The sequence below is a fragment of the Oryctolagus cuniculus genome, chromosome 4, assembly GCF_964237555.1.
Source record: "Oryctolagus cuniculus chromosome 4, mOryCun1.1, whole genome shotgun sequence".
NCBI classification, from domain to species: Eukaryota; Metazoa; Chordata; class Mammalia; order Lagomorpha; family Leporidae; genus Oryctolagus; species Oryctolagus cuniculus.
In genome coordinates, this window is record NC_091435.1 from 5,584,410 (window position 1) to 5,598,906 (window position 14,497).

At 51.0% G+C, this 14,497-nt stretch overlaps 1 protein-coding gene across 2 annotated transcripts in view; it reads right to left on the bottom strand.

The window, feature by feature from the left end:
• Positions 1 to 269: 269 nt before the first annotated feature.
• The window catches only part of SH3BGR (SH3 domain binding glutamate rich protein), a 66,103-nt gene continuing 51,875 nt past the window's right edge, over positions 270 to 14,497 (bottom strand). The window contains exons 4-8 of one of the 2 annotated variants that reach the window (XM_051833564.2): positions 13,768 to 13,842; positions 13,188 to 13,280; positions 7,753 to 7,782; positions 2,720 to 2,832; positions 270 to 692 (exon numbers count right to left, since the gene is read on the bottom strand). In XM_051833564.2, the coding sequence (XP_051689524.1) occupies positions 2,749 to 2,832; positions 7,753 to 7,782; positions 13,188 to 13,280; positions 13,768 to 13,842 (282 nt within the window). In that variant the 3' untranslated portion in view covers positions 270 to 692; positions 2,720 to 2,748. Of the gene's footprint in view, positions 693 to 2,719; positions 2,850 to 7,752; positions 7,783 to 13,173; positions 13,281 to 13,767; positions 13,843 to 14,497 lie in introns of both variants that reach the window. The other variant, XM_070071813.1, reaches the window with a different exon arrangement.

Sequence of the window (14,497 nt, forward strand, 5' to 3'; positions counted from 1 at the left end):
AAAGGCCCCAGGCTGCAAATGCCTCCCTCCCCCCCACACACACACCCAGCACCCCCTCCACGCGGACAAGGGGGCAGGGAGGCTACGAGGACAAAGTGGACGGCGGTGCGTCTGCGGCACAGCCTGATGGGACGAGCGATCGGAGCTGCCTGAAAGTGTGGACGGGTGAATCATCACGGCAGGCACAAACAGCCCTCCAGGGTGGGCAGGCAGGCGCCGCCGCAGGTGGATGGACGGAGAGCAAAGAAAGGACGCCCCCTGGGACGAGAGAGGTGCCATTCGTCTTTATTTAGCTGGCTGTTCTCTGGAAGGCGCATCCTTCTCACAAGCTAACTCTGAGACACGGAGCTTAAGGCAGGCATGAAGAAGTGCTTTGCCGGGGGTCCCCCAGAGGTCTGCAGCCTCCGGGCAGGGTTTCAGAGCATGAACAAGAAAACCTCATCATGCAGAGGAAAAAAAATATTAAGCAATGAAGCCAAGAGTGACAGGCACATGAGGCCACGCGTCTGTCGCCGTCACACTGAGTTTCAGATTGACAGGAGTGCGTAGGTGGATTCAAGTGCATCTAGCACATGATGGGGGTGGGGGCACACGTCCTCAGCAAACCCCAAGTGCTGGCTTCCGGCCCAAGGATTTCACTGCGTGTGCTTTGAGGGGAGGCGTGTGAGGTGCTGCTTCGTGGCTTGGGGTTTCTGAAAGACAGGGGAAGGGTGAGGGAGAGGGTGTTAGAGACAGAAGACATGACCTCCAGGATTTAACACACGTCAAAGGCAAGGGCAGGCTGAGGAGCCCTGAGCTGAAGCGCCCAAATGCAAAATGCTGCAAATGAACCCAAGGCGTCCTTTTCCGATCTGGGGGCATTTGGGGTTTTCAGAAAAGGGATGCTCAACCGGTGAGGTCCGTGCAAATCACCCAGAATCGGAAACACTTCTGTTCTCAAGCATCCTGGACCCCCCCCCCCCATACCTTTAAACCAGTACTCATCCTCTGCTCCCCAGTGCAAGGCAGGAAAAACACATTTTTCCCCTGGAAAACTGAGCCAGGCTGGCATCCTTTCTCAGAGCTAACAGGTATCAAGCCAGCACCTGCAGCTGCAGCTTCCCTGCTGCATTTTCCTGGGAAAATCCAGACCGGCTTTATAGCTCCAGGCCGGAGAGGAAATTTCACAGGCTGGTAGCTGGAGGGGACAGGGGGATGCTGAACCTGTAACCGGCAGCCTCTGCAGAGACGGAATCCCAAGCCTTGTTCTCCGGGGACCCAAGCAGCAATTTCATTTCTGCCTCCAGTTCCGAACGAGGATTCTGCCCGCGTTTTTGGCTGCTGAGTTCTGCCGGAACCCATCTTTCCAAGTGAGACGCCAGCGCTGTCTATGGCTGGGGCCGGGACACGGTTTTGCCTTCGGCAGTGGGCGGTTTGCAGAATGCCTGGCTGTGCAGGCAGCATTTTTAAAGGCTACTGAGTGTCTCCGGGCTCAGGGCCACCCAGCTCACTCGGGCGCTGTCCGGCATTCGGGCCTCACCACAGACGACCAGGGGCCCTGCGAGGAGCGGGCAGACGTGGCCCCCAGCCGTGCCTTGCCGACCTGCGCTGCCTCTGAAGCCAGCTGTCCACGAGGACGATGCTCTCAGCTGTGTCACACCTGTTATTATTATTTTTTTTTTCTACAATGTGACTCACAATGGCAGGACTTTTAAAGAGCCTCACAGCCAGGGGCCAGCGGCCGATGTAAACATCACTTGGGGGTCTCCTCCCGTGGGTTTCGCTGGGTTCCGTTCCTGTTCCCAGCACGTTTCCACTTCCCCTCCTCTTCAGGAAGAATTTCTTAAAATAAGCTGCTATTTTTTCTTTCTTTTTTTTATTTTTTTCAAAAATGGATCCCTTAGTAATGGGATCGAGACCCCACAGGACCATCAGCTGGCCCTAAAGGAGACAGCTGAGAGAATTCGGGGACACAGCCAGTCATAGGCTGATTTGCTCTGGGATTTTAACGAGTCATCAAAGCTTTATGGCCCAGTCCTAAAGGGGGACAGCCACCCTCACCAGCTCTGAGGCGCCCTAATAATACAGCGGGGCGTTTTGGGGGTATCCGCGTTTCACAGAAGGGCAGCCCCACCCCCAAGTCCAAGCGTCTCTGCAACACAAAGCGCTGCTGCCGGTAAGTCCACGCAGGGCCGAGCTCCACCACCGAGCCAGTGCTGGATGCCGGGGTGCCCCCACCCCCGCCGGCCCCTGCAGGCCAGCTGGCCCCTGCCCCGCGCTCACGTTCCTCACCGGAGGTCTGGGGCCCTCATGAAAGAGTCTAAAGCACCCTTTTAACGGCCCTGACATCACTGTCCTCGAGTTCGCTCTAATGACAAGGCAACATTCCCATGGCTACCATGCACTCTGCCCGGGCGCCGCCCCCACTGTGCAAGCGCCCCGGGTCCCCAAGACCTGTCATGCTCGTCATTCGATGCTATCACCCTCCTCCTCCTCCTCTCACTGACAGCAGCGCCCTCTGTGCCTGGTCAGAGAGGCCACGAGGAGGAGGAGGGAGCGAGCAGGAACAAGCCCGCCCTGGTCTCACAGCCTCTCCCCCAAAATCCCAGCCACCACAGCTCGATGGCTTTGGGAGGGAGTGCAGATGGGGTCTCGGAGGGACACGTGGCCTGAGACAAGCAGCCCTCCTACCCAGGAAGCTAACCCAGGGGCCGGGCCAAGCTGTTCACCCTGCAGTTACCTGGGAACGGTGAGTGAGTGAGTGCAGGCCTAGGAGTCTTCCTCTCCTTCGTCTCCCGGCTCCTCCTCTGCTTCCGCCTCTGCACCCTCCTCCTCCGCTACCTCCTCCGACTCCTTCCAAGAGAAAAGCACTGTCACCCACACACGCAGCACCCGAGGCACAAGGACCAGAGAACACGCACCTCAGAGCGAGAAGAGGGAGCCCCACCTGGCACCCAACACACACAGCACATCTTATACACACACGTGCCATACACACAGCACATCCCATACACACACCACATCCCATACACACACCACAACCTATACACACACCACAACCTATACACATATGTACCATACACACACACCACATCATCCTATACACACACCACATCCCATACACACACCACAGCCTATACACACACGTACCATATCCTATACACACACATACCATACACACACCACATCCTACACACACATCCTATACACACACCACATCCCATACACACACCACATCCCATACACACACGTACTGTATGCACACCACAACCTATACGCACATGTACCATACACACACCACATCCTATACACACAGGTACCATACACATACCATATCCCATAAACACACATACCATACACACAGCACATCCCATACACACACGTACCACACACCACATCCTATACACACACGTACCATACACACACCACATCCTATACATACACATACCATACACACAGCACATCCTATACACACACACACTGTATGCACACCACAATATACGCACATGTACCATACACACACATCCTATCCACATACCACATCCTATCCACACACCACATCCCATACACATATGTACCATACACACCCCACATCCCATACACATATGTACCATACACACCCCACACACTATGCAGGGACCACATACCACACATATATGCACCACACACCCTACATGACATACATATACCATACACACACCACATCCTATACACATATGTACCATACACACCCCACACACTATGCAGGGACCACATACCACACATACACACACCACAACCTACATGCCACATGTATGTGCCATACACACACATCCTATACACACATGTACCAGATACACACCACACACTATGCAGAGACCACATACCACACATACACACACCACACCCCACATGCCTCACACTTGTACCACACACACACCACATACTGTACACACATGTGCAGCACACACCATATACTATATATCCACACATATACTGTACATATATACCACACAACACACACTACAAACACATCACACACCCATATGTCATATATACTACACTCATACCACACACCACACACCATATATACCATACACCCTACACACCACACATGCACCATGCACACCATACACAGGACACACCATACACTCCACATACCCTACACACTACACACAGCTCACACCATACACATCACACAGTATACACACCATACAACATATCATACACACCATACAGACCACACACCACACATCATATATACACATACCATACACACATCCATGTACTGTACACATAATACCATACAACACAGACTACACTCATACCATACACCATACACCCACACATCATATACACAACATGCATACCACATACCACATACCCTACACACCATACATGCCACACAACATACACATGCAACACACACCACATACTATACACACATTACACACATACGCACCACATATCACACATACATATCACACACACCATACACATACCATATACATACCACACATGCCCTACATGCCATGCATGGCACACAACATAAACATGTAATATACACCACATACTATATACACATACCATATACACCATATACATGCCATATCACACATACATACCACACACACACCATATACACCACACACCAAACATGCACCACAAACCACCGATACATACCACATACCACACACCCACACACCATAGACACACTCACATACCACACACCACACATGCCATACACACTACATATCCTACATACCACACATATACCACACTTGTTCACACCATACAGACCACACACCACACATGCCATACATACTACATACATACACACCACACATGTTCACACCATACAGACCACACACCACACATGCCATACATACTACATACATACACACCACACATGTTCACACCATACAGACCACACACCACACATGCCATACATACTACATACATACACACCACACATGTTCACACCATACAGACCACACACCACACATGCCATACATACTACATACATACATACCACACATGTTCACACCATACAGACCACACACCACACATGCCATACATACTACATACATACACACCACACATGTTCACACCATACAGACCACACACCATATATACCACAAACCACCTACATACACCATACATGCACATACCACACACCACATAGCATACATACACACATCACACAACCCACTCACCATACAACACATGCCAAAAATCACACACACACAGTGAGGGAAAAGAACACACAGAGTAGGGAAAGAACATTTTTTTCTATGTGGACTTAGTGGAATGCTTTAGGAAAACTCAACACATCTAAATCAACTTAAAAATTTGTCATCAAGGAGCCATTGTTGTGGCATTGTGGGATAAGCCACTGCCTGGGGCACCAGCATCCATCATATGGGCACGGATTCAAGTCCGGGCTGCTCCGCTGCTCCACTCCCCATCCAGCTCTCTGCTGTGGCCTGGGAAAGCAGAGGAAGATGGCCCAGGTCCTTGGTCCCCTGCACCCACGTGGGAGACCTGGGAAGCTCCTGGCTCCTGGCTTCAGCCTGGCCCAGCCCTGGCTACTGTGGCCATTTGGGAGTGAACCAGTGGATGGAAGATCTCCCTCCCTCTCTCTCTCTCTCTCTCTTGCTCTCAACTCTCGCTCTTACTCTCTCTATAACTCTTTCAGATAAATCTTTAACAATAAATTTGTCATCAAATTATGTGTCAACAAAACTGGAGTGTCAGAATTCACAAAGTCCAGACAGCTTATGTATCTAGATGACTTTATGATTGTCTTTAAAATTCTGCTCTGTTTTAAAGAAACCAAAACTGGAATTTCTAGACAGGCAAATGAGCCTATTTACGTTAGGAAAACAACAGGCGGGGACAGGCATTTGGCTCTGTGGGTATGACACCCGCATACCATATTGGAGCACCTGCACTCCCCAGTCCACTTCGGTCCAGCTTCCTGGGAAGCAGCAGGCGACACTCACTAGGGTCCCTGCCGCCCTCTTAGGAGACCCAGACTGGGCTTCCAGCTCCCAGTCTCAGCCTCAGCTGTTGTGGGCACTCGGGGAGGGAAGCAGCAGAGAGGAGAGCTCTCTCTCTCTCTGCACGTCTCTCTCCGTCACCCTGCCTTTCACACAAATACAAATAATTAAAGTTTTCAAATCAGAAAAGAATGGGACCGGTGTTGTGGCTCAGAGGGTAAAGCCACTGCCTATGATGCCAGCATCCCATATGGTCGTCGGTTCAAGTCCTGGAGGCACCACTTCCAATCCAGTTCCTGCTAATAGCCGGGAAAGCAGCAGAAGGTGACTCAAGTGTTTGGGCCCCTGACACCCACTTGGGAGACCTGGATGAAACTCCTGGCTTCTGCCCGGCCCAGCCCTGGCCATTGTAGCCACCTCAGGGGTGAACCAGTGGATGCAAGATCTCTTCCTCTGTCTCTGTCTCTCCCTCTCTGACGTTCAAATAAATCAATCAATCTCAAAAAAAAAATAAGAGAAACAACAGATCATTCCAATCTCTGTTCTTGTATTTTAAGAAAACAGTCTTTGCCCTATACCTAAAAGAGTAAACAGATGTTTCAAGTTCAAATAAAGTTTTTAGGCCTCTGTTTTTAAGATGTATCACTTTAATTCGTCAGCTGCTCAAGTAACCTCCGGTTCCAATACGGAACAGCAAGTCTTCAGCTGTACTCAGGGATGCTGGCTGTAACTTAAGTACAAACTCTGTGACATAAATAAGCATGTTAAATTGTAAGCACTGGAGAAAAAATGTATTCCTTTACATTTTACCCTTAATAAGCTTTTAAAATTCATTTATTTATTTCAGTTTTATTTATTTGGGAGGCGTAGACACAGAAAGAGAGAGAACTGAGGGAAATAGAGTTTAGAGCCACTGCCAACTCCCGACGAGGGCCAGAGCCAGTGGCCAGGAATTCAGTCCAGGTCTTGCAAGAGGATGGCAGGAAGCCACGCACTTGAGTCGTCACCACTGCCTGCTGGGGTCTGTAGGAGCAGGGAGCTGCGTCAGGAGCCAGAGCCAGGCCCTCCCGTGTGGGACACGGATGTCCTGACCTGCGTGCTGACTGCCAGGTCAGATCCCACCCACCCTTTGTAGCTTTTATACTGACCTCATTTCTGTTTTGTTTTCATTGTACTTCTAAGTCGTATCCTCCGCACTCCTAATTTTTTCATACTTATTTCCTGTTTTATACAATTCTTAATTTCTTATCTTTGTGTAATTTTATTCTCTTGTATTTTAATTGCTCTTATCCTACCTTGATTGATGGTGATTGAGACACCTCTTTCTTAAACTCTTTATATTACTGAATTTATAAGAGGAGCCTTTAAAAAGTTCATGGAAAAATACATATTATGAAAAAAGTATGCTTTATCTTTTGACTCCATCTCTCTGCGAACTTCCTGAAGTCCCCTCCTGTGCAGCTGGGGCGGGGGGGGGGGCAGGTTCAAAATCCATCCCAGTCCATCCTGCTCTTCCTGGAGGGACCCCCACCAGAAGTCCTGCAGCCACTGGCCACATCCCAGCGGGACATGAGACTTCCAGGTGTCACGGGGCCAGCCGCACCCCCGACAGCAGGAGGCTTTAGCCGAGCCCTTATATCTCCAGGCACCTCCCTCACACAGATTCATCCCCAACGCGTTTCCCTCCTCCGCAGGTTGCAAGAGGATTTTCTGGGAGTGTGGTTCGCATCAGCCCCTCTGCTTAATGACGAGCAAGGGCACCAATTAATCACAACGTCAAAGACAGACGTACCTCTTCCGTGGCTTTCTCTCCCTCTTCCTCCTTAGGTCCAGAAGTCAAAAGGAAAGAAAATATAGGAATTTAAGCAAGCTTTAAGTTGAATCTGAAAATTAAGCAAACTAATAGAAGCTCATCAGAATGAACACCACATTAAGGGACCATACCATACGTAGGCAGCAAAGATAGAACACTGAGTGATCCTAATTATTTCATGTATTACAAGTATCTCAAGCCCTCAGAGCATTATAGGAGTGAATTTTTTTCCACACTCACCCACTGAGAGAGTGAAAATATCTATAGTTTTGTTTCTATATGCAAAGAATACCAAAGATGCTCAGAGCTATGGAGTGAAACCCATACTGTACAGGAAACCAAGTGCGAAATCCGAACAAAAATGCTTTCCTGCCTTTATGCCCTCCTGTGCATGACCTTCCTTTGGCTTTGAACCAGTTAATAAAAGCAGATCAAAAACTACCCCTCTACTGAAAACTGTATCATTTATGAATTATGTGGTATTTAAACACTGATTTCTCGTAACAGAAAAAAATTCTGAGGTAGGAATGGGTGAAGTCTCCATTTCCCACACCATCAGCCCACGGCCATTTCCATTTCCCTAGATTGAAGTGACAGAAGCAAGTTGTCTCTCCTGGAGATGCAACTCTAAGAAGGAAATAAAAAGTTTCCTTTTTTTTTATTACTTGACAGAGTTATAGACAGTGAAAGAGAGAGACAGAGAGAAAGGTCTTCCTTCCGTTGGTTCACCCCCCAAATGGCTGCCACGGCCAGCGCTGCACCTATCTGAAGCCAGGAGCCAGGTGCTTCCTCCTGGTCTCCCATGCGGGTGCAGGGCCCAAGCACTTGGGCCATCCTCCACTGCCTTCCCGGGCCACAGCAGAGAGCTGGACTGGAAGAGGAGCAGCTGGGACTAGAAGCTGGCGCCCATATGGGATGCCAGCGCCGCAGGTGGAGGATTAACCAAGTGAGCCACGGCGCCGGCCCCAATAAAAACTTTTCTGTCCCTTCCCCAAATGGCCCTACCTCAGAGCTCCCTGGGGCCACTGTGCTGCAACTACTTAGAGAGGTAGGGTCCTCCGAACAGCTTCTAGAAACTCCTAAGGCCTTACAGCAAGGTCAGGGAGCTCCTGGGATCTTGGAGCCACTCACACCCTCTCTCCCTGCCCCTTCTTTGGACAGCAGAGGACACTGGGACCACAGAGTTAACTCATCTGTCACAGGTCACAAGACAAGTAAACAACACAGCCAGGACTCGGGGAGTCTGCTGATCCTGACTCGGTGGCATCCCTGCGTCACCAGGGTAAGAGAAGGCAAGAGGACGACGTTGTGGCACTGTGGGTTAAACTGCCACCTGCAACACTGGCATCCCGGATCAGAGCGCCAGTTTGAGTCCTGACTCCTCAGTTTCCTATCCTGGTTTCCTGCTAGCAACCTGCTAATGAGCCTGGGAGAGCAGCAGCAGATGAACCTCTGCCACCCACATGGGAGGTGCAGATGGAGATCCTGGCTCCTGGCTTTAGCCTACCCCAGCTGTGGCTGCTGCAACCACCTGGGGAGTAGACAAGCAAATGGAAGATATTCTCTCTCTCTCTCTCTCTCTCTCTGCATTTCAAATAAATTTGTCTTTCAGAAAAAATAAAAAGAAGGCAAAAGCAGACAGGGCAAGTCATGGGGTAGGATCCAGCACAGCTCTCATTCCTGGCCTAGCCCACGGCGTGAGCCAGTGCAAGAACAACACCTGCAGATTTCTGAGACTGGACATGGGCACCTGACACAGCCAGGACATGAGGATCTTTCCAGCCATGGGACTCTCCAAAGTCATCTTTTCACAAGATGCCCCTGCTGACGATGCACCGAGGGTTAGGGCTAAAATAATGTCCAGGGAAACCAAGTCTGGCTCTGGTTACAAAATTCAGGTCCTGCCTTCACAGGGATGAATGGGCTGCACCTCTTGAAGACGGCCTGGCCCTGCCCATTCTTGTCCCACCCAGCACGCCACCATCAGTGCTGCCCTGCTGGCTGGAAGGCATCCCCACGTGATCACCAGCCCAGTCTGCCCTGGACACTGCACCAGAGGCACCGTGCGGCCCTCGCATCCAGAAACTCCCATCTTCTCAGGACGCAGGGTCAGCCATCTGCTGACTCCTCTGGCCTTGTCCCTCCCCTTACTCTCCAGCCAGCCTAGATCACATACAATTTTCTTTCTTTCTTTCTTTAAGTTTTTTATTGTTTATTTGAAGGACAGAATTAGAGAGAGACAGAGAGGGAGAAAGAAAGAGAGAGAGAGACACAGAGAGAGGTCTTCCATCCTCTAGTTCACCACCCAAATGGCCACAATGGCTGGACCTAATCCAAAGCCAGGAGCCAGGAGCTTCTTCCAGGTCTCCCCACTTGTGTGCAGGGGCCCAAGCACTTGAGCCATCTCCTGCTGCTTTCCCAGGCATTAGCAGGGAGCTGGATCAGAAGCAGAGCAGCCAGGACTCTAACCAACGCCATCTGCAGATGGAGGCTATACCCACCGCGCCACAGCGTCAGCCCCATGTGCAACTCTCTCAGGTTGGCAGTGCCTTGCAGGAGACTGCTCAGAATCCGGTTCCCAGAGAAGGCTGCGCTGAGCCATCAGGGTGAGTCAGGGGCCTCTGTATCCGTCCCTGTGCCTGATCTGCCTGTCCCTGCCTGTCACTGCCTGATCTGCCTCCCCAGTCTGCATGTGCGCTCCCTGGGGGCAAGGCCTGTGTCTTTTCCATTTGGGGGCCTCCAGCACACAGCCACTGTCAGAAAAGAAGGTATAAGTGCGAGAAATACGCTGGTAATGACTGCAGGCACAAACCCACGGACTCTGCTGATCACACTTTGGACCTCGAAGAACATTAACTTTCTTATCCACATGGGATCAGAATAAAATTCACTGTTTGCAGCACAGAATCATTAATTGTGCAGAGTTTTATGTTCTTCCAGGTTCAATTATTTTTATTTGCATCCAGTTGAAGCAGAGGAATTCACAAGGTACCAGCAGAAGTGGAATCAGGGAACGGGTACTGCGGCACATCGGGTTAAGCTGCTGCTTCGAATCCCACTCTCCACATCTGAGTGCCACTGGAGTCCCAGCTACTCCGCTTCTACCCAGCTTCCTGCTCAGGCACCTGAGAAAGCCGGGAAGACGGACTCCTGCCACCCACGTCGGAAACCCAGAGGGAGATCCGGCTCCTGGTTTCAGCCTGACAGAGCCCCAGCCGTTGTGGCCGTTGTGGCCGTTTGGGGAGAGAACCAGCAGATGGAAGACCTCTCTCCCTCTCTCTCATTCCCTCTTTCTGTCACTCCACCTTTCAAATAAATATCTTCATTTAATATTTAAAGCATAGCTTTAAATAAATCAACAACGGTGTCATGGTTCTTACAGCCAGCCCAGAGGGCAGTGGGGTCCCCCAGGAATGACCACTCGTTCCCGCTCTCACAGAGCCGCTAACAGCAGTTCCAGAGGGACCTTGTCTCTAACAGTAGCTGAATGCAGTAACTTCTCAGGGATATGCTAACTAGAGAAAGGAACTGCTCTGTGAATTTCTAGAAATACTTCACCTCAAAAGGTCGAGGAGGCTGCGAAGCCCTGTGGGCATTACCCCTCCCAGAACACCTGCTCTGGGCCAGCAGAGCTGCTGCCCGTCTCTCTGCTCCTCCCCAGCCCCTGGCACTCTGCCTGGCATGTGGCAGCACTCAATCTGTCACTAAGACACTGAGCGGAGGCATCTACGTAACCCTACCTCTGCCTCCAGTCCCACTGGGCATAAGGTGAGCTATATTCATTTTTAAAAGCACTTAAACTGCCAAACTTAGCTCCCTGAATTCCACAACCTCCGTCAGGCAGATCCTTAAATGCCGCTTATGTACAGTGACTTTTATGATTGGCAGGTAACTCTACCGACAGAGTGTTTTGTGCAAGGTCATTAGAACGGCCTGCGTGACTGGGCCCAGCTCTGGACTGCTCCTGGCACACAGGGGAGCAAGCACGTGTTTCAGGATGCAGGCATCTTAGAGCCATGGCACCCCCTGTTCTGAGAAGGCGAGAAGGGGCAGCTCCGGGGGCGGGGCCCTTGGAAGCTTTCACAGCAGCTATTTTTGCTGGGAACCTGGCCAGGGAAGCAGGCTGCTGACACAGTGCATGGCCGGAGCGGAGGGCAGGTGTCAGCGGTGCTGAGTGGCGGGCAGTAGACGTGAGGGGATACCCAGGGCGGCCCACTGTGGCCTGAGCGGACAGCTGGCCTCAGGCAGGTGCAGGGGAGAGGCAGGAGCGAGGTTTCTCTCTATCCTTGGTCGCCCCAGGGACTCGGCCTTAGATCTGCAAGCTCCCCGGAGCTGCCTTTGAAAAAGCAAAGTTCAAGGCCAGTTTCGGAAGAAGTGGAACAGGATGAAACTACAACCAGGTTTCAGTGATTTTAGACGAAGAAAAGAATACAATTTGAGGGACAAGCGCTGTGACGTAGCGGGTAAAGCGGCCACCTGCGAGCTGGCATCCCATACGGCAGCTGGTTTGAGTCCCGGCTGCTCCACTTCCAACCTGGCTTCCTGCTAACAACCCTAGGAAAGCAGTGGAGGATGGCCCAAGTGCTTGGGCCCCTGCACCCATGTGGGAGACCTGGGTTAACTCCGGGTTCCTGGCTCCTGGCTTCAGCCTGGCCGTTGTGGCCACTTTGGGAGTGAACCAGTGGGCGGAAGATCTCAGTCTCTGTCTCTCCCTCACTCTGTGACTCTACCTTTCAAATAAATAAATAAATCTTCTAAAGGAATACAATTTGAAATAATTTTACCTTAATAAATGCCAGTCACCAACACGAACAATGTTGCAATGTTTCCAGCATTGATAAAGTGCTCCTGGTGTCCCCACTGAAATCGTCCTACAGGGAGCCCCAGTGGGGTGTGATGCCTGCGCTCCAGCTGCCTTCCAGGGCAGCCAGGGCCTCCCTCTCGCCTGGGCCCCAACCCCATTTCCTGAATTCCATGAACAAGTAGCCCCTCGGACCCCATTTAGCTCAGAGCTTCCTGATCCATCCCACCTCCTCCCCTCCTCCCCCACTCCACTTGCCATCCTGAGCCCAGAAAGAGAACCCCCCAGAGTGAGAGCCCACGCCCTGGACTCGCTGGGACCCGCTTTTCCCCGATGGGCCTTGAGCTGAATGTCAGTTTCCCTCCACAAAGGCCCCTTTCATCCCCGGGTTCCCATCAGCATCTCCCCAATATGCCCAGTCCTCAGCTCTGTCTCCCAGCAGGCAGGGCTCCTGGGTGCTGGAGGGTAGCATCTGTCATGAAGCACAATCAGAACGTGAGGGCCTTTGTCTGACAGAGAACACAAACCTAACTAGACAGCGAGCTACGGAAGCCTTGATCAGAGCCCTTGTCCCAGCTTCCCCTTAGCACTGTGAGCACTGCACGACACTTACATTCTTCTCTGCAGGTTCGGGGGCGGTGCCCGCGTCTTCACTGCCCTCTTTCTCCGCCTCGGTTTCTCCACCTTCTTCGGTTTTCTCTGCCCCCTGGTCATAAAGGAAACCCAAGGTGTCACTAACACTGGGAAGCTCCCAAGGGAGGCCCAGCGACTCTGGCTGTGGACTTCTTCTTGAGAAACATGACGCAGAAGGGACGCAAACTCAGACCTCCTGTCTACCTACAAGGCCACTTTCGATGGCAGCAGTGGCCCAGCACATCCCAGGAGTGAGGAGTCGCCATCACTCATTAGGGCTTATGAAGAGAATTCAAAACAGTCGATACTTACAGGGTTTGTTGTCTCTGATTTGCACAGAGGGAGGCTAGGATTTGGATGGAGGGAGGCTATTTAAAAAGATAGAAGAAAGAGCAGCTAGGTGAAGTAGACAGACAGACATGGAAGGAAAGAAGGCAGACTGGCAGGCAGGCATATAGGTGGCTAGACAGACAGATGGGCAGGTAGAGAGACAGACGGGGACAGGTAGACAGACAGGCGCGGTGGCCGTCCCGAAGAGAGCTCCAGCTCGCGGCCCTTACCTCTGCAGAGCTCTCCGCCTCTCCTACCACGTCGCCATTGGGAAGGGAGGCGGCTTCCTCGGGAGCTTTCGTCACCTGCATCAAATAGAGAACATCTGGGTATTTTCGTGAGGCCAGGAGTGTGCATTTCAGTGTCTTTCACTATTAAATCTCATTTGTCTTCACCCCTCAAACACAGTGACCTCCATAGGTGGGCCACTCATCGGCACCACACATTAGAGAAGTAGAAAACACCACAGTCCAATTAGGGCAGGACCACGTCTACGCTGCCTACCTTCTGCTCCTTTAACTTAGGGAGCTGCTGCTAATCTCTCAAATATCAGGTTATTTTTATTACAAAGGCACTTCAAGTTCATGGGAACAGAGCAAACCACACAGACACTCGCTAGGCCCACCCTTCCAGGATAACCAATATTGAAAGTTTGTCTGTACCCACCTCTATCTTAATATATACATAGAGACTTCTTGGGGAGGGAGGCTGTTTGTATGCCTTTTTAAGAAACACAAGTGGAGACACACCATACACAACTTGATTTCTCTACCACAGTACGTCATGGGCATTCCTCTGAGATAATTCACGCGGCTCTAACCATTTTTTTCATCAGCATACTATTAAATACATAATAACTAATTAAAACATTCTCCAAGTGATGGACATTCAGAATGTTCACACATTTATAAAGTGCCTAGAAACAACGCTAAGCACAGTTCAGAATGAAAAGCTGGGATT